General features: G+C 39.7%; 1 protein-coding gene across 1 annotated transcript; it reads right to left on the bottom strand.

The window, feature by feature from the left end:
• Positions 1–4,224: 4,224 nt before the first annotated feature.
• Positions 4,225–19,336, bottom strand: LOC139320647 (alcohol dehydrogenase 1B-like). The gene is made up of 9 exons (XM_070949055.1): positions 19,286–19,336; positions 17,356–17,457; positions 15,190–15,328; positions 13,747–13,834; positions 13,429–13,639; positions 11,991–12,254; positions 10,144–10,279; positions 7,593–7,731; positions 4,225–6,200 (listed from the first exon to the last, which is right to left on the bottom strand). Exons 1-9 carry the CDS (start codon positions 19,301–19,303, stop codon positions 6,176–6,178), a joined length of 1,122 nt encoding a protein of 373 aa, XP_070805156.1. The 5' UTR covers positions 19,304–19,336; the 3' UTR covers positions 4,225–6,175.
• Between the last annotated feature and the right edge of the window lie 4,663 nt (positions 19,337–23,999).

Raw genomic sequence — 23,999 nt, 5'->3', positions numbered from 1 at the left:
TTTTTGTTCTCATGGAAAGAGGCTTCTACTTTGGAAGGGAAGATACCGGTAGTAATTGGAGGGAGAAAATTAGAATAAAACTTTGCTTTACATTTCAATAATGTCATTGGGCTTAGACATCACACTGAGTGAGAGACTGACAACTTTTTACAGCCAGGAGCTGCACTGTGGCCGGAGTGATGATTCAAAGTAGGTGGAATATCTCATAAACATAGTTGGGACTGGGATTTTCTCCCCCCACTGCTCCCCACCTTGGTAAGACTTTCCTTGGTTAATTGTAATTATATTAAGCCCTCTCAGAAGTTATTCAATAGCTGTTTTAACTCCCTAATGTCTTATTGTATAATAATTTTTGTTTATATGTCTAGTTTCTAAATGGTATAAAACCTTTACTATGTATTATCTTTGTGGACCTGGGAAGCTGAAACCATCATTTTTGGTGTCGGTATCAGTGGTGGGTTGCCCCCGGTTCGCACGGGTTCTATAGAATCTGTAGTAAAACTGGCAGGAGGTTCCGCCCATCAACCCTGACATCATCAAAATGCTTCTGTGCATGTGCAGAAGAGTGTGCGCACAAGCGAGCGAAGCGAGCATGCCCGCATGACCCCGCTGTGAACTGGTAGTAAAGGTAAGTAGAACCAGTGATGAGATTCAAGTCATTTGACAACCGGTTCTCTGCCCTAATGATTTTTTTCCAACAACCAGTTTGCCAAACTGCACAGAAAGTTAACAACCGGTTCTCCTGAAGTGGTGCGAACTGGCTGATTCCCATCACTGAGTAGAATCCACCCTTGGTCAGCATGTAGTCTACCTCTGCAAATGCGAATTTGTTTAAGCCATACCTTGCTTAACCTTGTTGTAACCTTGTTGCTGGTATCCTTAAGATTTATATTTATATTATTTCCTGATTGCTTATTTGTAACCTATGACTATGATTAAGTGTTGTACCTTATGATTCTTGATGAACATATCTTTTCTTTTATGCACACGGAGAGAATATGCACCAAGACAAATTCCTTGTGTGTCCAATCACACTTGGCCAATAAAAAATTCTATTCTGTTCTATTCTATTATTCGGCCCATATGCTAAACTATTAAAAAAACCTTGAATCAGTAGTGAGATGGATTATATTCATAGCTTTGATATCTGACAATCTTTTGTATGTTTTTGTTCCATCTTGTTTCTGCTTTGTGTTACTTTTTACATGCCAGTCTGCTCACGTTTGGTTTGGAATTCAGTAACATCAAAGTAGAAATAAATAAATATCTATAGTTCCCTGAATTTGGGTTATGTATTATTGTCTGGAAATATATCAATAGAAATTATTCATATCCCCAAATACAAAATGAAAATAATTACGTCTTGAATGATCATGGGGGAATGTCCTCATATAATAAATTGCGTAATGGAAGATAATTTTTTTTACGCTCATTCTTTACACTTTTTACCGTACCTCCAAAGACACATCCTTTCCAGGTGCGGCCAGTGAAAAGCATCAGTGGATCATAAGTGATCTTAGATACATTTGGGGGCACCCGCACAACAACGCTGGTGCCCAAATTCTGATGGCAGGAAGTGAAGGCAGATATCTGAGAGCAAACAAACAAAGCAAAGATACACACTTTATCTATTCATATTTTTATATTGTTCTTCAACATCCACCACTTTTTATACAGGTTACAACCCAGGGATGGGTTCTAAATTTTTTTAGTATCGCTTCTGTGGGTGTGGCTTATTTTGTGTGCGTGGCTTGGTCATGTGATGGTAGGAGTGGCTTCATGGTTATGTGACGTGGCTAACTCAATGTCACTCATGTCAGGGGGCTCTCGCCTGGCCCCTCCCCTCCCAGCCATTCCTTGTCACACACAGCCTCAACGTATCTATAGTTCTGTAAAAATGTTGTTCACCTTTTTTCAACTTTATTAGAAATAAATAAATAAATAAATAAATAAATAAATAATATTATTATTTATTATTACAATAAACTGTGGTTTACTGTAGAAGCTATATGTTCTTCTATTAGTTCTACACAAAAGAGGGAAGCACCGGCTATCCTTTACATATCTTAAAAGCGGGGCTCGCACCAAAGATTAACCACAAATTAGCAGATGCATTTCCCGTTTAAACGAGTTTACAGCTTAGATTAGTTTACTTTCTCCCTAAGAAGAATAAACCATTTCTTACTTTCCCAGAAGTGTCCATGTCTGCAAATTACCCACTGCAACGAAGATCTTTTCACTTCGCTTTCGGAGAACCCTGGTCTATTGCTTTGGAAAATTTGGGAGGTGGGGGGGAGAGATAGAAGCGACCACTAGAGTAACACGGCGATAGGCACTTAGCTTCCCACATCGAAATTCTTTTAGTTTAGGGTCAAAGAGTGGTCCAAAGGCAACTCTTTTTTCAGTTAGAACTCTTCGCTTGCCGTAGACGCGCCGCGGAGGACTCTGGGGAATGCAGTCAAATCTGCCTACAATATTGCCTACTTCACCATTCATAGAAGCGCTAGCTTGCCTGTTATCTCAAGGCATCCGCATGTGATAATATGCTGTCTGTAACCGTCACAAGAATACTCCTCACCTGACAGTTTGAATAAAGGGACTGTGTAAATTCGTTTCCATCTGTACATTGACTTTTTCGTATGCAAAGGTGGTGTGAAAGGACATTATTTGTTTTTACCAGAATTTGGGGAAGAAGATTACAACTCTGAAATACTGTGTATGCAGTATAGGACAATAATCCTTTTTCCTTTTTTTGTTATAGGTGATTTGGAGAGAAGCAGAAGCACGTTCGTCCTCAAAAGACTTTGAAAATAGTTTTTCATGTTGGACTGGGAGCAGAGAAACCAGCAACCAAAGTTCATGTATGCAAATTATGTTTATACTTTTACCTGTTATCTTATATATGCTTGACAAATAAACTTTTGATTATGATTATGATTACAGTGTGATACTTTCCCCTGGGAAATGGGGGATTATCTTCAATTCTTCAGTAATGTGTAATCCAACTGGCAGCTGGTTATTACCACTTATATTATTGAATTTATACCCTGCATTCCTGTTTAAATGAACATGTGAGTTGGGTTAAAGGTATAACCAACTGGGCTAATCCCTGCCGTTTTCTTGGCAAAGAAAGGATTTGCCATTGTTTCCTTCCTAAGAGAGAAGAGAATGACTGTCCCTCACTGAATGTAAATGCAATGTAAAATCAGTGTAAACGCTGATTTTAAGACTACAGTGAGACTAAAATTCATGTGCCCTTACCGCTATCTCTCTCCAAACTGCCTCTCTTTATTCAGTATAATGGCACATCATCCAGTTACACTAAATTCACATTGCATTTTAAAGATATTAAAATGCATGTCATAAAAGCCGGGTTGGGGGGGGGGATCTGACATGGTTTTAAATATGTCTCTCCTGGCCTAATGCTCTCTACCATTCTGGCTTGGAATTATTGGATATTTTACTTTGGAAAAGAACTTGCCAGAATAGTGATCCATCCAATATATTCTTGTGGCTGTGATCCATAGTAGAGAATGACCTCACCCATAGAGGAATTTATGTGGTTATTTATTAGGAGCTTCCAGTGACTTTTTTTTTATCATAAATTGTTAGTGTTCAAGTAATTGAGAAGTTTTGCCTGAAACATCTGTTTTTCAAATTTCTATATGGTCTGATTTGATTACTCAAAAAAAAAAAAACCCTGTTCATATTCTGAAAATAAATGTTTGTATTATAACATCTGTACTATGAGTCAGTATTATAATTTTCTAGTTAACATGACTGACTGCAGCTAAATACTCAAAAGAAATAAGTGTGACAGTTCATAAAAACATCATTTTTTATAAAAAGCAAATATATTTCAAATCATTCCAAATTCAGCTTAGTTGTTGATTAAAAATGCACCAGCATAAATATCCCTGGTAAATCAAACTGGGGTGTTTTTTTTTAATGTTTGCTGCCAGAAGCTGGGTTATGGTTTTTAAAAAACATAGAATTCAAATCTTTATTATGATATCAAGGTTCAAAAAAAAAAGGAGAAAAGACAGAATATGGTAAAGGAAAAAACTCAGATGATTTTAGTTGCTACTATTTCATCCATGAATCTCTTTCCTCCAACACACAGAAGCCACACAATTTGAGATCATGATCCCTGAAAATAAAATTCTAACCTGCAGCTGACTTTCACTATTTTCTATATTTTCTGTATTGCTCATAATTCCTGAATCTCTAAACTAGATCATTATGGGTTGGTTAGGATGTCTTTTCTGACATGGGTTTCAGCCAGTTCCAGAGAAAGAAATACGATATGAACAAAGACAAAGAAATGAAAATGGAGCCAGACCCTTTGACTTCTCTTGTTTGGTTCCTCGGAATTCGATTTTCAGAGTTTTCTGATGTCTTTGCCAATATACCTTGATAGATAGATCTAAATTTCTTTTTGATTCTTTCAGTGCCTGAGATGGGATTTTTCTTTGAACAACTATGGTAGTGAAAATAAATGTTTTGAAGAGTAATATTATGTCAGTAGATATTGCCTTCATTGAGGGGTGGGCTTCAAAAATTTTAGCAAGGGGTTCTCTGCCCAGTTGCTGGGTGGGCAGGGGCATGGTGGGCGTGGCCTAGTCAGCCTCCTGCACCACGGGAAGAAATTGAGGAAGAAAATAAACAAGTAATCTGATCCAAGAGGTTTATTATTTTACAATAACATAATATGGGAATGCCCAAAATTACTAACGCAATAGTATCTCAAATCCCTTGGGGATAGTGAATCTCTAGCTTATGTTCTGTTAAGTTGTCCCATCTGTAAGTGAAGTCTCTTCCAAAATATTTTGGCTCCTACTCTTTGGCAGTCTTAAGTGATAAAAAGTGCCAAACAATTATAAAAGAATTATGAGTGATAAAGTCTCTCTCTTGACCTTTCATCCATTCTTCTATGTTAAAGGAGAAGGACAAAGCTGTGAACCCGTTATTGATGCTGGTGATCTTTTAAGTGTAAGTGAATAGCCAATCTAACTGTAAATCAGAGGTCTTCAAACTTGGCAACTTTAAGACTTGTGGACTTCAACTCCCAGCATAGAAAAAATATTCCAATCCCACAACATTTAAAAATGACAAGCTGTTATTTGTTTGTACCAAATAAAAAGCCGTGTATCATTTTCCATCTTGAATTTGTAAAAATATAAATTCCATCCTGCCACTTAAAAAAAAGTGTGTGTGTGTGTGGGAATTAAAAGCACAGAAATGGTGATAAAATAAATCTGTTTCTAAAACTGGAAGTAGTTAAACTTGTTGCAGATCATTACTGCTGTTGGATTATCTACCTTTTGGTATATTTAATATATTTGTTTGCTTAGTTCTTGCATTTAATCAAGATGATGAGTATTTCCCCAAACACATTTATCTATAAATGGCAGGGGTAGGAGGGAAACGCGAGGACAATGAGCAGATAGACAATATAACTAGAAGCCCTGAGTATATTTAAATGGGACCTATTAATGAGACTTACTGAAGTCTAAATGTGCATGGGTTTCCTTGGACTTGAAGCCCAAAAGAAACATCTCTCTGAACTTAATTCATCTTTGCAAACAGACTGAAAAATATAGCTTAATACTCTGATAATCCCCTCCCTAATTTTTACCCCAGTTTAGGGAGAATAGGATGAGTTACAACTTCAGCAAAGCACCAAACAACACCTGTTTCCCTACCCATAAGAGCCACTGAATCTTATGCATTGGCCTTGCATTTATCTATTTGTCTATGTTGTGAAAATAATTTGTGAGAAAAAAGGTCATGAGCACACATGCACACAATTTTAGAAATCCCCTGTCTTTTAGGTGCACATAATTAACCAATCATGAGAGAGAGGGGGGGAGGAAGATGATGAAATAGGGAAAGTGTACAAAACATAGGAATGTTAAGCATATTTATAACTATATTTTTCCTAATTTTTACTTTCACGTGGGAGTGCCTTAATTCCAGGGTTGTCGTCCTTGCAGGTAAATTCAGCAGTAATAATAACACATGAACCAGAATGGGGAGAAAAGAGATAGAAAGAAAAGAAATAATTCTGCTTCTGTTGACTAGCTTATTGAAGTATATATGCTGCATAATGCATTTCTGGTGGATTTCAGAGACAGAAATGGTAGTTTTCTATTTTTCTTCTGCACCAGAGTCTTTAAAAGGTCAGGACGCAGCGGATGCTGAAACATCAGAAAACAGTTTATATTTAAATGTGGTTATTTCTTTTCTTAGCAAAGTCAAGAAATTTTATTTAGACTTTAAGTAAGGCCATTGATAATAACATTCATGACTATTTTTATCAATAGATTAATATTGTAAGAACTTTCAAGGCAGATTAAAGAGAGGGTGAAAAAAACAGGAAAATGGATGGATTCTGCCAAAATTAAACCTTTGTAACATGCCATTATTTCTGTGGAGGAATTAATAACACAGAGAAATCTGAATTCTCTTTTGCAAATGAGGCACTCCGCTACTCAGCTTTTTTGTACAGTATAAAAGACAGCCCTGATAACAGGGCTGTCCCTGTTATCTCCCCTGTGACATTTCCCTGTTATCTCTCCTGTGACATTTCTTAATCTTTTAGATAATTATCAGCATTGATTTCAATTGATTACCACCTTATGGGTGCCTTTATTCATTAATAATGAACTGAAATACATAGTATTCATTGATTTGTCATCTTTAGTCAAAATTTTCAGAATAGCTAATATAATTAAAATGGAGGCAAAATCAATTTCTCAGTATAAAATGGCAATTATTTGAAAACTTTAGCCTAAATCCAGGGGTGGGCTTCAAAAATTTTAGCAAGGGGTTCTCTGCCCGGTTGCTGGGTGGGTGTGGACATGGTGGGTGTGGCCTAGTTGGCTTCCTGCACCATGGCGAGGAGGGGGGCTTTTTGCCTTCCCTGGGCTCCGGAGGCTTTTCTCGAGTCTCCAGGAGGGCAAAAATGGCCTCCCCAGGCTCTGGAGGCCCTCTGGCGGCCGGAAACGGGCCCATTTCTGGCCTTCCCAAACTTCTGGTAGGCCCGTTTTTCGCCCTCCCTGAGTCTCTGCGCACGCCCTGCACTTACCTTCATCTAAAATGGGCCACGTGGGGACTCCTGGGAGGGGCGGGGTGGATGGGGCCAGCCAGAACTGGGATTTGGGGGTTCTCCGAACTGCACAGAATCTTAGCTAGCGGTTCTCCTGAATCCCTGTGAACCCCCAGCACCCCACCCCTACCTAAATCTAGTTTGTTTAAGAAATGGGGGTGGGGTGTCTCTGGAGTGGAATTAAAAATTCAACATGCAGCCACAATGTGATCACCTCTATTACATCATCCCAACTGTACAACTAAGCAAAGTCAGTAATATTTTCTCCAAATTCTCTTAATACAATTTTCTTCTTTCTAGGATTTAGGCACCTTGCCTGAAACTAAAAGCATGTAGCTATTTTTCAAAGTTTCTGTTGGCAAAACAAACAATTCCTCAATATGAATTTTGACTTTTAATTATGTGAGTACTTAATACATCTTTTGGACCATATTTATTCATTTTAAGATGGGGGGGACTTTTTTTTTTAAGGAAGTCTTACCATTTTCCTGAGTGAAACAACTCAAAACCTTCATTGATTTTATCAAACGGTAAAGTGTGAGTAATTAATGGATCTAGGCTAAATCTTTTGTTCATGAAATCCGAAACCAACTTAGGAACTGTATCTTTACTTTTCCAGTCTGAAAGTAAAAAAAGGATATAAAGATACTGCATTAATTTTACAAGGTCATTTGAAATACACTTCTACAGCTTTTCTTTGAGGCAGAAACTCTTAATAAGATTGGACTAGGTGTCATGTAATATTAGACGATCTGCTGATCCCAGAGCTGAGGAGTTTGCTATCAATTGAGGAATTTACAGTATAAATTACAGACTTTTTCCTGTATTGGATAACCTATGGACTCTGTTCAAATTTCTATAATCCCATCTATTCCTCATTCTTGAAATCCTGGTTCTCAGAGGGCAAGGAGTAGGAACCAACCCGTTCTAAAGTTCTTGCTTCAATATTTGTATTAGGGAATCTATAATATTATCATGTCTGTCCTTTGTAAAGATTACTGGATTACTGAATATTAAATTGAGAAAGGTCAATATGAATAAGTAAACAGTAGCACCACTAGAACAACCATAAGGCGTTTCTTATGGATTTTTCTCTGCCTATCAGTACAATTTGCATTTATATAGTGCAGGAGATGAATCATTGGTGCTCTGAATCTTTTAAAACAAATAATTAGAGCTGTGAAAGGGGCAATTGGGATATTCCTCAGACTCAATATTCACTTCCTCTGCAACTAATATTAGTTTTTTTTGCCTGCAACAATAATATCCTAAAAGATAGCAATTTTAGGGAACCAAAAAAATTCTACTGCAAAATGTTTAAACTCTTTTTCCAGAAACTCTGCTACTTGATTTAATAGGTTCTTCTCCCTGCTACTCCTGCTTTTAAGTTTTTAAAAATATCCCTCGAAGCAATCAGATATTCCAATTTATATCAAGACATATTGAAATTCTGGTAGAGTTTCTGGATCCTGTTTTACTTAAACGTAATCATTTATGAAATTTACTATTGTGTTTGAAAGGACTTTCAAACACAATAGTATGGTGGTCCTTTTAGTAACTAGTTTCAGGAGAAGCAACTGTCTGCTGGTTGTTGGATGACCTCCAGTTGTTCAGCCAACCGTGTAAGAGAAATGATAAAGGGCAATTGGACTTGTGAGCAGTGGTGAAATCCAAATTTTTTACTACCGGTTCTGTGGGCATAGCTTGGTGGGCGTGGCAGGGGAAGGATACTGCAAAATCTCCATTCCCACCCCACTCTAGGACCAGCCACAGGTGGTATTTGCCAATTCTCCGAACTACTCAAAATTTCTGCTACCGGTTCTCCAGAAGCTGTCAGAACCTGCTGGATTTCACCCCTGCTTGTAAATAATAGCAGAATTACATCTGATTCTATGATTTGGTGACAGAAGATCAGGTAAAGTGTGGGACAACCTTTTGGTGGCAGGAGGCTACATCTAATGGACATGGGATGAGGATTGCTGTGATGGGTCAATGATGCATAATGGATGGATGGGATGTTTAATGTAGGTTGACAAAGATGGGATTTTCATTTTTTTCCCTTCCACATTCATTTCAGGGTGGAGGTCAATAATTGTATTTATTTCTTAACATTAACAGTTTTTGTGTATCTCTTGCCTCAAAGTAATAGGAAACCATATCATTATTTTTAAGCAAGAGTGGTCTGTCAAGATTCCAGTAACTGCAAGCAAAATGTTAAGAACAAATCACAGTATCTAGATCCAATATACTGATGACAGAACATTAGATGCAATGAGCATCTTTCTTATCTGGTGCTTTCCAACTATTTTGAAATATAACTACCGTTGCTGCAAATGAAACCATAGGCAATATCACCTGGGAATGAAAAAAATTGAAGACTAAGTGATTGGGAAAAGATGATGCACAGCATTTCAGCTGTTTAGGCATTGAGATGACTGACAGTCTGTAAGTCTGTAAGCTAAGTTGGTCTTGATCCCCATCACCTATCTATTATATAATGAGTCATGGTGGTGCAGTGGTTAGAATGCAGTACTGCCGGCTACTTCTGTTCCTGCTCGCTGCCTGCAATTCGGCAGCTCAAACCTAACCAGGCTCAGGGATGGGATTCTACCGGTTCGGGTGAACCAATAGCTCCGACAATCAGCTGGGAGCGAATCAGTTTGCTCTGACGATCAGGTAAGCCCGCCTCCCTGCTACTCACAGAAGGTTAGTATTTGTAAAAATGTGCATGAGCGCACAGCGCAAAGTGGATGCTCACGTGCAAAGTGTGCAATCACTAAACTCGTTGTTAAACCAGCAGCATCCCACTACTGACCAGGTTCAAGGTTGACTCAGGCTTCCTTCCAATGAGGACCTAGGTTGTTGGGGGCAATATGCTGACTTGGTAAACTACTTAGGGCTATAAAGCACTGTAAAGCGATATATAAGTCTAAGTGATATTGTTATATTATATGGTAATATTGAGCTTCCCATAGTATAGGGTACAAAAGAGAGAGAGAGAGACTGTATTAATAGCCAAATAGGGGCCCTACCTCCAAATAGAGTTCCTTTCCAAGTGCGGCCTGTGAAGAGAATTCCTGGAGACAAGGTAATCTTAGAATCCGTAGGTGGTACTCCCACAATGATGCACTTTCCATAATTCATTTGGCAGGAATTCAAGGCAGCCAGCTAAAGTCAATCCAAAGACATATACTTGAATCAAGCCAAAGTCAATGTTTACCACTCCAACCACAATTCTTCCATTGACCTTTCACATAGGATTTTATTGCTCCAAATGTATCAAAAATAACATCTCCTCAAATGGTCTGTTGTGGCAATGCCTTCCTATGATAAGCTACCCTAAAGTAATTTGCAGAAAGAAAGTTTTCAATTTCTCTTTTGCATGGTCTCCTGTAACTACTATGGTGCCTTAACCACTAGACCAAACTGGCCAGGGATGGGATTCAAATAATTTAACAACCGGTTCTCTGCACTAATGCCCAGTTGGGTGGGTGTGGCTGGGTGGGCATGGCCAACTTGATTGGTCTCACCCTTAGGAAATTTCTCCTTAGTTCAACTCACAATAAAATAGCACAATAAAATAGCACCATTCCAATATTTAGAATAGAGTAGAATAGAATAGAATAGAATAGAATAGAATAGAATAGAATAGAATAGAATAGAATAGAATAGAATAGAATAGAATAGAATAACAGAGTTGGTAGGGACCTTGGAGGTTTTCTAGTCCAACCCCCTGCTTAGGCAGGAAACCCCACACCACTTCAGACAAATGGTTATTTCTTCTTTAAAACTTCCAGTGTTGGAATATTCACAATTTCTGAAGATAAGTTGTTCCACTGTTCTGTCAGGAAATTTGAGGGGCTCCTACAAAAATGAGGGGGTCAAACAATTTTCCAGATCACCAAAAGGCATAACACGAAAGAATGGATGGAAACTAACCAAAGAGAGAAACAATCTAGGACTAAGAAGAAATTTCCTAAGGGTGAAACCAATTAACCAATGAAACAGCTTTCCTTCAGAAGCTGTGGGAGCTTCATTGCTGGAAGCTTTCACGAAGCAATTGGACTGCCATTTGCCAGAAATGGTGCAGGGTTTCCTGCTTGAGCAGGGGATTGGACTAGTTGACCTTCAAGGTCCCTTCCAACTCTGTTAATCTGTATGATCTGTAAATTTCCATGCTGACTGCATTCCTGCAGTTTTGTTATCGCAACTAAGTATTTACCTGTTAAATGGTTCTTGGTTGTCTTCCCCAGGCCAGAGCTATTAACTGAAGAGAGAGAGAAGTGGGAAAAAAACTCTCTTGCACATTAAGCTTGAGTTTTAAAGGGGCTAGAATTTTTCTGCTGAGGAAATGGCTATGTGGTTATTTCTTCTTTTTCTTTTTGCTTCCTTTGGTTAATTACAAATGAGCAGGAATGCCTGAGATGTGTGTGAGCTATTGGAATCGGCAGACAGGCAGGCACACCTTGACTATTGAGCCGGTTCGCAGAACTTCATAAAGAGTTAACAAACAGTTCTCCTGAACCGGTGTGAACCGGTTGAATCACACCACTGAAACTGGCTCTCCTAATCACATGACTCCTTTATCAAATTGAAAGGTGCAATATGTGCTGTGACTACATGTAATAGATGCGGAAAAAATACAGTAAGCTGTTTCTTTGCCTTCAGCCATCCCTGTTGAGGTAAAATTAGAGTAACTAGGCCCTATTTCTCGTTTCCCCAGATAAAATTCCTGCTGCATTTTGTTACTTAGCACTCTACAATTGCTGCAATGATTATTTCAATAAAGCCCACAGAAATGTTGGCTTTTAGTAAAAGATAACTTCTTTCCCATGTCCCTTTTAGTTCTTCCATTGTGGTACTACCTTAATGCACATACCATGGTTTCAGGTTTTCCAATGGCTTCAAAGGAATATTCTACTCCGTCACCCCCAGTCAAGTCAAAGATCACTTCATTGATAGGTTTCTGGTAATCCTTGGGATTGACACAGTCTGTGACACCAATTTCTTTAGCCTTGGGGAATTTATCCTTGTTGATATCGACTCCAATGATTCGGGAAGCTCCAGCCTCCTTGCAGCCCATGACTGCTGAGAGACCAACTCCTCCGAGTCCAAAAACGGCACAGGTAGAACCAGGCCGCACCTTTGTTAGCATAAAAAAAAAAGGAGCATTATGGTTATGTACTAACAGGGTTAATGAATCTCTTTTGGTCCAAAGATACGAGCCTATATGGAATTTTGAGAGCATCTCATGTGTATGATCACAAAATGGATACCATGGAAAGAATTGCACATTCTTTGAATGTCTGCTATAAAATGTGACCAGTCACAAATATCTATTTTCTACAAGGCTAACTAGACAAATTGTTTTCCATCAATATCTCTCAATCCCCATCGGACGTTAATATAATTGAACGAGTCCAAAGATATTTCATGAGAAGAGTACTCCACTCCTCTGCTTGCAACAAAATATCTTATGCCACCATGCTTGAAATCTTAGGCTTGGACAACCTAGAACTAGGCTGCCTACGGTCTGACCTAAGCGTAGTACACAAAATTACACAAAACTACAATGTACTGCCTGTCATGACTACTTCAGCTTCAACCGCAATAATACATGAGCACACAATAGATACAAACTCAAGGTAAACCGCTCTAAACTAGATTGCAGAAAATATGACTTCAGCAACAGAGTGGTCAATGCTTGGAATGCACTACCTGACTCTGTCGTTATATCCTCAACCCCCCACATAACTTTAACCTTAATCTGTCTACTGTTGACCTCACCCCATTCCTAAGAGGTTTGTAAGAAGCGTGCATAAGCCACCAGTGTGCCTTCTGTCCCTCTCCTACTATCCCCATTTATTTGTTCCCATTTCCTGTATTAATATCCATGCTTATACTTATTCCTGTTATCTTGTACATCTTTGACAAACGAACAAACGAAACAAACAAACAAACAAAGTGTACATTGGCCTGCAGCCCCCACATTTTTACTTATAGAAATGTCTAATTCCATCATAGAATTAAAATGAAGTCAAACCATTAAGAGCAGATATATGGCACTATAGCTGCATGTGGCATGTCATAGAACAATGGTTCTCCACCTGTGGTCCGCAGACCTGTGTGGGGGTGTGATGCCATCACAGGGCGTATGCGAAGGCTTGAAGAAATGTTATGATTTAAATCTAGAGTTAAGCCTTGGAGGTCCATGACCATGGTCCGTGCCCACAAAAGGTATTTACAGTGGGTCAGTGGTGAAGAAAAGGTTCAGAACCACTATCCTGATCTAGAATATGGAGATATCAGAAACTTACCTTTGCAGCATTTATGGCAGCACCATAGCCAGTAGTAAACCCACAGCTAATAAGACACACTTTTTCAGGAGGTGCAGCAGCATCGATTTTGACAACCGAATCCTCGTGTACCACAGTATATTCTGTGAAAGTGCTGGTACCAACAAAATTGTGCAGTGGTGTTCCTTTGTAAGTGAATCTACTGGTGCCATCCTCCATTAATCCAGACCCACTGTGAAGGTTCAAAAACATGGCAGGGGAAATCAGAATTATCCGTCATGGGGTTATCAGACAGGACAAGAAAGTTCAGTAGTGCCACAATTCAGAACAGAAACTCACCGATCAATCTTGCAGAAGTTGCCTGAAGGATGCAGACAAGTACTGCATTTGCCACATTGGGGGAGAAAAATCGGAATGACTTGGTCTCCTGAGAATGAGAAAAAGATCATTATCAATGGGCTTGAAACTTCCAGACAACTTAGTGGCAGTATTTTACTAGCAAATCAGTCAATTCCACTCTAATTCAATATTGCTACAATAGGATTTTAGAATTCTGTTACTTAAACCAAAGGTCCTTAATCCCTGGTCTTGCTTATTGGTACCAGTCTACGGGCCGATACTGGTCACGACCCATAGGGATCCGGTCTGCACAAGTGAGCGATGCCCTATCTGCACATGTGCAGGCAGTGTGTGAAACCATGCTCCCTGGTTCACCACTCTCCATGGAACTGCTCCAGAGGTGGTATTCAGCAGTTTCTAACCAGTTCTGGAGAAACAGTAGCGGAAATTTTGAGTAGTTCGGGGAACTGGTAAATACCACCTCTGACTGGCCCCACCCCCATCTATTATCTGCCTCCCAAATCCCAGTTGATCGGGAGGAAATGGGGATTTTGCAGTATCCTTCCCCTGGAGTGGGGTGGGAATGGAGATTTTGCAGTATCCTTCCCACCAAGCCATGCACACCAAGCCACGCCATGCCCACCAAGCCACACCCAAGAACCGGTAGTAAAAAAATTTGAATCCCACCACTGAACTGTTCCTTGGCGCCCAAAAGTTTGGGGGCCGCTGATTTAAATAATGCAGATTATGAACATGTCATCGACATGGTGTTAAACTTTAGCTGCTCCTCATTGAAACTGAACTAATAGCAAAATGTTATTTATTATTATTATTAAACTAATTTTGTTAGTTCTGGAAAAAACAATAATGCTTGTGGTTTATTGTAGGATATAGTTGAGGAGATACTACTAACCTACTGCTAGTATTTTCATTCAGAATTCCAATAGGACTCCTAACTTATAACCACAATGGAGCCCAAAATTTCTCCTGCTAAGCAAGACAGTTGTTAAGTGAGTTTTGCCACATTTTATGACCTTTCATGGCACAGAAGTCAATCACTATGGTTGTTAAGTTAGTAACACGGTTAAGCGAATCTGGCTTCCCCATTGACTTTGGTTGTCAGAAGATCACAAAAGGTGATTACATGATTCTGAAACATTGCAATTATCATAAATACATTGCAGTTGCCAAACATCTGAATTTTGATCATGTGAAGTCATAACATTGTTTATAGATCTATCCATGAATTACAATTTGTCATCAAGATAATTAGATCATGGGGATGCTGTAACAGTCGTAAGTGTGAAACACAGTCATTTGTTTGGTCGCTGAACAAATGGTTTTAAGTCGAGGCCTCCCTGTATGTAATTTTTAATTTCTAGTGGTTAATTACCTTATTGATTTTATTCTTACTGGGAAAGGTTTTGCACTCAATTTCCATACCTGGTTTCATACTGGTAATACCTTCCCCCACACTCTCAACCAAGCCAACTGCTTCATGTCCAAGAATAATAGGAAACTTTGCCTTTGTAACACCCCTTAGAATGTGGGAATCTGAGCCACAGATTCCACTAGCCAAAATCTAGAACAAAGGCAGAAGATAACTTATTGGAGTACATTATTTTAGGCTTAATTTACAGTAATGTGATTTCTCTGTTAAACCCTTCAACCAGGGGTGAAATGCTGCCGGTTCGGACTGGATCGCCCGATCCAGTAGTGATGGCGGTAGGTGGTTTGGAGAATCGGTAGCAGAAATCCCTGCCCCCCCCCATGCCCAGCTGAGCCCCACAATCATCAGAGGCTTTTTTTTTTACTTTTAAAAGCATTTTTTCTACAAATGCTTGTAAAAGTTAAAAAAAATGTTTTTAAAAGAAAAAAAAGCCTCTGACAATCAGGCAACTCAGCTGGGATAGTCAGAGCCTTTTAAAAGCATTTTTTTAACAACCTCTTCAGCCCAAGAGGTTGTAGAAAAAATACTTTTAAAAGTATATATAAAAAAATATTGGCCACGCCCACCCAATCACATTACCCCCCACCAAGCCACACCCACAGAACCGGTAGTAAGAAATTTTACATTTCACCACTGCCTTCAACCTCAATTTTCAGGAAGAGCTAAAAGTACAATGATTAAAATTGGTAACTTCCCATAGAAAAATGCAGTTAATTAAAAAAAAAAGTATTAGAATTATTTAAAGATTACAAGAATCCCTTCTAAAACCTCATTCATTTTAAAAAGCGAGATAACAAAAATAGAGAGAGAATTTGGTCTAGTGGTTAAAGCTCCAGGCTGAAGACCAGAAAACTGTAGGTAATATTCCCGCCTCAGGCGTGACAGCTGGCTGCGTGACTTTGGGCCAGTTATGTCAGTTTATAATGTCAGGTTTAGTTGATGAGCCGGTCAGTCAATTTCTTTTAAAACTAACAGATCAATATTTGATTGATCTCAAAAAAAAGGGGAGCCTGCACTCAGTGGTGAAATCCGAACAGGTTTGCCACCAGTTCGCTGGCTGTGCATGCACACTGTGTGCATGCTTTATGGGCATGCACAGTGCACACCAAATGTGCACTCTGCACGCGTGCATGCATACCAAAAGGAGGCTTGGGAAGGTAAGTAGAAGCGAGGGGGGGAATCAGCTGTGGCGTGTGATTTAGTTTCACTAGAAAGCAGGATTAAGCAATAGCAATAGCACTTAGATTTATATACTGCTTCATTGTGCTTTGCAGCCTTCTCTAAGCAATTTACAGAGTCAGCATATTGCCCCCAACAATCTGGGTCCTCATTTTACTGACCTCAGAAGGATGGAAGGCTGAGTCAACCTGGAGCTGGTGAGATTTGAACTGCCGAACTGCTGGCAACAGACAGTTAGCAGAAGTAGCCTGCAGTACTGCATTCTAACTACTGCACCACCATAGCTCTTAAGGGATTGTATCTGTGTTCTGCCCCAGCTCTGGATTCCCGAGGATATTGATACACACCAACGGTCCTTATCAAGTTTATTAAGTAGCAAGAATAAACCAAAGTCCGGCAAAGGTTGGCAACCAGCCCAGAAAACAAAATACGATAAGACTTTTCCAAAAAATGCTCTGATGGTAATTACAAGTTGTTTCTAGCAAGAAACTTACTAAAGGCGTGTGACTTAAATAGGCTAAGGGAGTGGCCAATTAGCCTCAAGCCTTACTCTCAAGGAGACCTTCTCCTCCTGAGTAGCCACTCCTGCGTTTTGGCAGCCCTGCGTGCTCGAGCATTGAGGAGAGGCTCCTCCACTTCACTCTCTCCACTTGAAGGAGCCTCTGGAGGTTCTGAAGGTCCTGGCTGAGTCTCTGCCTCTGGCACCACATCCTCCTCCTCGCTGTCCGAAGCGAGCGCCGGCTGCATAGGTTGCTGGCGTGACACCACACCAGCTTCCTCATCGTCGGGATCGGCCATGATCCGCACAGGCCGCTGGCGGACCACAACAATCTGTCTCATTTTGCTTTCAGGTCTTGTCCCTCATTCCCATGAAAGAAGAAACCATTCTAGATGGTACGCCTCAACATATCCCATTTGAGATGGTTGCACATAGATAAGAGTAACTTGCATTAACATGGATTTTGGTTTATTTCCTTTACCTTGATGCGAACTTCATGTGCTTTTGGTGGAGCTACTTCTATTTCCACAATACTAAATGGTTCTTTAGGTTTCCAGATTACTGCTGCCTTGCATTTGATTACCTAAGAAAATGGAAGCAAGAGACGGTTTATTCTAAGAGAAGACACTCATTAATTCATGGATTAATCAGGCATTTATAGGAAAGCCTACTCTTCTGGCATCCAAAATCCATTCCTTCGTAGCTGACTGTTGAGCTCAGTTTTGACCAACCAAGTCCTTTCTCTGACAACCCCTTTTCGTACAATCAGATATGCTACGGAATAATCCATGTTAACATTTTGTAGTTCCAGAACTTCTTTTCTGTTCCATGTGTTGGCAAGCCATTGAAATGTTTCTTGTTTAATTAATTAGAATGGGATTGATTTACTTTAAAAAGAAAAGCCAGGAACCAAAGGACTGAGCTTAAGTCCACCAAATGTAAATGGGCACATGAAATTTTTATTTGTTGAACAGACTCTCACCTCCAATGCTATCTCTGTGCTGTGGACGGATTGAACTTTTGGAATTACAGATTTACAGATTAACAGAGTTGGAAGAGACCTTGTAGGTCATCAACTCCAATCTCCCACCCAAGCAGGAGACCCTCCACCATTTCTGACAAATGGCAGTCCAGTCTCTTCTTGAAAGCCTCCAGTGATGAACCTCCCACAACTTCCAAAGGCAAGCTGTTCCATTGGTTGATTGTTCTCACCGTCAGAAAATTTCTCCTTATTTCCAGGTTGAATCTTTCCTTGTTCAGTTTCCATCCATTATTCCTTGTCTGGCCTTTGGATGCTTTGGAAATTAGCTTGACCCTCTCCTCTCTGTGGTAGCCCCTCAAATATTGGAAGACTGCTATCATATCTCCCCTGGTCCTTCTCTTCACTAGACTAGCCATGCCCAGTTCCTGTAACCGTTCATCATATGTTCTAGCCTCCAGTCCCCTAATCATCCTGGTTGCTCTTCTCTGCACTTTTTCTAGAGTCTCAGCATCTTTTTTCTAGTGTGGTGACCAAAAAAAGATGTTGAGACTCTAGAAAAAGTGCAGAGAAGAGCAACCAGGATGATGAATGGTTTTAAATGCAGTAAGAATTTTTCATGCAACTTATTATCATATATGGTGGACTTGTAAGAAAATCAAGGCATTTTGGTTAAAAATTTGGTGAGTGATACAGAACATCCTGAAAAAAAGGTTGAAATGTACTCTTCATTTGTTTTTATTGGGTATAACTACGGATTGTACAGCATTAGAGACTAAACTGATTTTAAACTTAATATCAGCAGCTAGGCTGTTGGTAGCGCAATACTGGAAGAAGGACTTTGCCTACTATTGAAGAATGGACATTGAAAGTAGCGAATTTAACGGAAATGGCGAAAATTTCAGCGTATTTGAAGGACTATACACAAGAAAGATATATATCGGAATGGAGAAGATGGATTGATTATATTCAAAATAAGTATCAGACAAGAAAATATCAAATAGCTTATGAATGAATGTTAAACTTTAGAAGTATTATGTTATCTATAGTGGAGTTAAGGTTTCAGGGGGGGATTTGGTAGTTTAAGAATAGTTAGGTTAATTTAGCTTATGATTGTTAATTGAAATACCCTGTATTTTGCTCTGGGAAGTCTGGGGGGGGGAGGGTGGGATGGGAAAGGGGGAAAGGGTGTGGGGGTGGTGGGGAGGGAAAAAGGGTGGGGGGAATATTGGGGGGGAAATTTTCTTTGTAAAACTTTTTAATAAAAAAAAAAAGAATTTTTCAGAGTGATACTGACAAAAAAAGTGCCAAGGGTGAGGAAAGCTTTAGGATCAGTCTCAGGCAATTTGCCAACCACAGTGGAAACAATTCTATACTGTGGTATATCACAGAAATGAATAATCACTATTAAAAGAAATAATAGTTTACTTACTTTCCCTGCAGCGCTCATGGTCCTTGACTTTGTAATACACACTTCACTTCTTCTAGGCTATTCTACTTGGTGCAAAACAGTTTGCCTTCAAAATATGGATTGCAAAAAGCTTACTTCTCTTTTAGATAATTGTAGTACTTTCCCAGCTCCACCCAACAAACTTAACCACTCCTTTACTTTGACTAATTTAATCAGAGTGTTTTGTAATATCAAACAGTTAGTCAATTAAGTTCATAGATTACCTGGAGCTTTTAGCTTCAGTATAGATATTATTAACCGGACAAGTAATGCATCAAGAGTTGTGTTGCGTAAGACCAAGAAACAGCAATTTTCATGGGCGCTTGTGAAAAATACAAATACATTGGCAAGCTCAAGAAAAAGCAGAGAAAATGAACTACCAGTCTGGTATGGTTACAGATGAAATAATGTACTTTCTGGTTCTTGACTTTTTAAAAAAATATTGTAGAATTGTAAAAGATGGTGATTGGAGAGCTCTAGCGACTTTACTTTGAGAATATGACAATGAGATTTTCAGATTAGAAGAAATGGTGATTATTGATTATTATGCATGGTATGGAGCAGGGATGTCAAACTCGATTTCATTAAGGGCCACATCAGGGTGGTGCTTGACCTCCGGAGATGGGTGGGCGGAGCCAGGCTGAGCATGGCTAGCTCAACATCACTCGTGTCAGGGACACCCCTCTCAGGCTCTGTTTTTAGCTGCGACGGCATCCTGCAGTGCTCTGCCAGCGAAAACGGAACCGTAGACAGAAACAGAGCTCAGGAGGGCCAAGCATGGCCCTTCCGAGCTCCATTTTTCTGGCAGAGGCACTGTGGGCCAGTCCTTCGCTGTTTCCAGGGTGGCCCTATGGACCAGATCTAAGCACACTGCAGGCCGGATCTGGCCCACGAGCCTTGAGTTTGACACTCCTGGTGTGGAGTGACAGTGACTGAGAGGATACAAAGCAAAGAGGGATAAAAAATCTCCCTTCATGCATAATTACACTCTGGAATGACTCCATAAATAGCGATGGCCATAAAATGGAAGACCTGAAAGCAATATTTATGGTTTATGGACCTACAAAGAAAATTTAGACTTTGCATTATTGTTTTATAGAGCAGAACACTATTCTCATATTTCTTTTTGAATGACAGTTGCTGATAGACAGAGACCACAGAGTACAATTGCCCTTGTGAATTTCAGAGGGTATCTTTGGTTGGCCACTGTAGAGATCAAAGGTTATACCTTTGAACTTTTGCTCTTAAATAATAGGATAAAAGGTAGGATTGGAAAGAGGTGCTTAAAAGCAAAGTTTGTATCCAATATTATCCAAAGGTTGCATCCAAGAGCCTTTGGTGGCGCAACTAAGTGCTGTTAAAGTAGCACCAGCTGTCTGCAATTACTGCAAGTTCAAATTCCCCAGGCTCAAGGTTGACTCAGCCTTCCATCCTTTCGAGGTAGGTAAAATGAGGACCTGGATTATGGGGGCAAAAGCTGACTTTGTATAAAAAAGAACACCGCCTGGGGGGGCCGAAAGCCCTACTAAGCAGGTATATACAAAAGTATGAAGGCTATTGCTTAACGCATTGTAAGCCGCCCTGAGTCTCCGGAGAAGGGCGGCATATAAATCGAACCAATAAATAAATAAATAAATAAATATACAACACATCAATCATATTGAAATGGCATATATGGTTGCAGGGTAAGTGAAATCTGTAAAGAGGCCATAAAATGCAATGTTCCTTCTGCCAGTTTTGTTGTTTTATTTTATTTTTCCATATTTTCGTCATGGCAAACTTATGCCCAAAGTGGCACGTGGAGCCATGTTGTCTGGCATGCACATCGTCATCCATTCCTCTTCCGGGTTTCTGGTGCTCATGCCTGTGCGATGATCAGCTGGCCTTTGTACATGCGGCAGTGCCAGAAACTAGTCTTTCATTTTCCTGCGTGATCATGCGCACTGGCCAGCTGATCATCACACGTGCACGCACATCAGAAACCTGGAAGACTAGCTGGCCAGGGCGCATATGCGCACCGGAAACCGGAAGTTCATTTTCAGGGGTGTGCATGTACCCTGGGCAGCTCTTCTTCCAGGTTGCAACCCAGATGAGTGCGCATGTATGCACTCCCTTTTCGGCATTCAGTGCTGAAAAGGTTCGTCATCACTGCTTTAAGGTGATGGGAATGGTCTTTTGATATGTTGATTCATCTTGTGAAAGTGGCGGAAATGTTTTAATTTTAATTAGCTTTTTTGTTCTCTGGTATTCTATAGACAGCAAAAGATTTGCTGGATGACTGAGACAACGGAGGGAAGAATCTTTAATACATTGTTCATATTACTACTTTGTCTTCACTCTGGTTTAAATAGAAGACATGGATAGAAAGAAGCTCAGCTATTTTTGAGTCTCCACAGAGAGCCCATTGAGAAATAATGACTAAGAAGCAAGAAGCCGAATAAATGTTGTGTCATCCTGATAATATATCAACGTTTCTGGAAATTAGACAAACATTATTAACTGAAGACCTTTGGCCACGTTGTATAACATATTGACTTTAGATTAAAATTGATGATTAAGCCAGGCGAGCTGACATTGTTAGTAAGTTACTTATGAATGGTCTATCCAAATTCCATGTGCAGTTGGTATATAATTATACATTTGTCTTCACTACTCATTAAGTAAGGAGAATCTATTCAGAAGACTTTGATAGTATAATGCTATTTGAAAATGATCCACTGCCAATGTACCACATTTTTCATCTCGTGTGAGTTCTTAGGGGTGTCACTTCTTTAAAACAAAGATGAAGTCCCCTAAAGACTTGCCTCACAAGTAATATGGATTGGGTGTGGGAAGGAATATCTGCAACAGTTTGAAACAGAATCTAAGTTTTTTTTAAAAAGGCAGCCAAGAAGCATTTGTGACTTATTAGAATCTTTAATTATTTCTTGTGGTGAACCCCATACATAGCGTTACTAAAAGGAAAAGAATTCAGAAAGGAAATAGGATGTGTTGGGAGAAGAAGCATGAAGGAGTTCCTAAGAACATGTGAGCATAGCTAGAGATGAATGAAAGCTGGCTGAGGAACTCTGAGAGTTGAAGTCCACAAGTCTTAAGGTTGCCAAGGTTGGAGACCCCTGGTCTAGAACCAATTTTGCTCTCTGCCATTACAGTAGTCAGCTGAAAGAAGTCCTTGTTGGTTCATGGGGAATTCTGAGCACTGGTTTTTTTTGTACATAATTTTTATTTAAAAAAGAAATTAAACCAGAAGATGAAAACTAACCCCAAACTAATATAAAGGAAGGAAGAAAAAAAGAAATCAAAGAAAAAGCTAAAAGTACATGAAAAGAAAAAAGTTAAGAAAAACAGAAGGAAAGGAAACAAAATGAATATAAAGAAATGGGTTATGATATTCTTCACACCAGTGTTAAGTACAAATATTTTCCCCCTTCTAAAGTTAGACCACTGTTCTTTCTATAATCTATCCTGTCTAACAATCAAAACCATAAATCACAAGTCCATTTTGTTTTTCATTTTTATGCAAAAAGCCCGTAAGAGACTTCCAGTCACCAATAAATGTAGGGCAATATCTTTTCTCTAATCAAACAAGGCAATTTATTCATTTGAGCCACAACTGTTAACTTGACTTTGCATTGGAAATGTTGAGCGTTGTAAGAATGTCAAGTGGTTAAAAAAATGGCTTTTGAGGATTTGAAGGGAAGAAAGAAATCTGTAGCCGAGTAAAAGTCTGTTTCTGAGGAACGAGAGCAACATTGGAAACACTTTTTTAAAAAAGAAACCTTTTAAATCCTATTATATCATAGATTTATAGAAGAACATCTTGCACAATGCTTTCAGAAGGCTGTATTACATATGATATATATTTACTTCTTTATCTAAACTGTTGTGCAAATCCAGATTATGTTGAAATATTCATGGGATCTTGCCAGCCCTTCAGTAAATGTCTATGGAGAGTCTCGGTCATCACTGCCAATGAGAGGATTATTAAGTGCTGGAACAAGACTAATATGGGGCCCCCACTCACCCACTGTATGCACAAGCGCCCTCCCCCACATGCTTCCTGTGCATGCGTGCATGGTCCCACTGCATGCCACCTGCTGTTCTGCCCCAGCTACGGACCCCAAAGAACGCAGCACACACAAAGTCTGTACAAACCTTAGTTTACTAAAATAAAATCAGTATTTTTTTTTTCAAACAAAGACTATTAATTAACTTTCTTAATCCAAAGAAGAAATAATCCAAAGAATCCAAGAATCCAAAGAATGAATAATCTTAATCTTACTATGGTTGGCAGAAAGCCCAGAAGCAATTTGCAAAGGATTAAGATCAAGGCATGAAGGAGAGTGAACGATTGTTCCCTGCAAATTGCTTCAGTCGGCGTTCCTCCTTAAATAGGCAGTGGCCAATTAGCCCCAAGCCTTACTCTCGAGGAGATCTCCTCCTGAGGAGCCACCCCTGCCTTTTGGCAGTTCTGCGCGCCCGTGCATCGAGAAGAGGTTCCTCCTCTTCATCCTTTTCACTTAAGGGAGCTTCTGGAGCTTCTGAAGGCCCTGGCTGAATCCCCGCCTCTGGCACCACATCTTCTCCAGCCTCATTGTCCGACTCGAGTGCCAGCTGCTTTGTCCGACTCGAGTGCCAGTACAGGCTGCTGGCGCAGCACCACACCAGCCTCCTCGCTGTCCGAATCAGCCACCAG

The sequence above is a fragment of the Pituophis catenifer genome, unplaced genomic scaffold, assembly GCF_029215685.1.
Source record: "Pituophis catenifer annectens isolate HBS135680 unplaced genomic scaffold, rPitCat1.0.hap2 SCAF_8, whole genome shotgun sequence".
In the NCBI taxonomy this organism is placed as follows: Eukaryota; Metazoa; Chordata; class Lepidosauria; order Squamata; family Colubridae; genus Pituophis; species Pituophis catenifer.
The sequence above is the reverse complement of the archived record's forward strand: the minus strand, read 5'-3'. Positions and strand labels throughout refer to the sequence as shown.

Bases quoted from the DNA above. Each gene is read 5' to 3' on its own strand.
- LOC139320647 (XM_070949055.1), bottom strand. The intron at 15,329-17,355 runs GTAAAGGAAATA...CCTTTGTTCTAG, and splicing joins CACATGAAGTTCGCATCAAG to ATTTTGGCTAGTGGAATCTG. The intron at 6,201-7,592 runs GTAAGACTTCCT...CTGATGTTTCAG, and splicing joins TTGTTTCACTCAGGAAAATG to CATCCGCTGCGTCCTGACCT.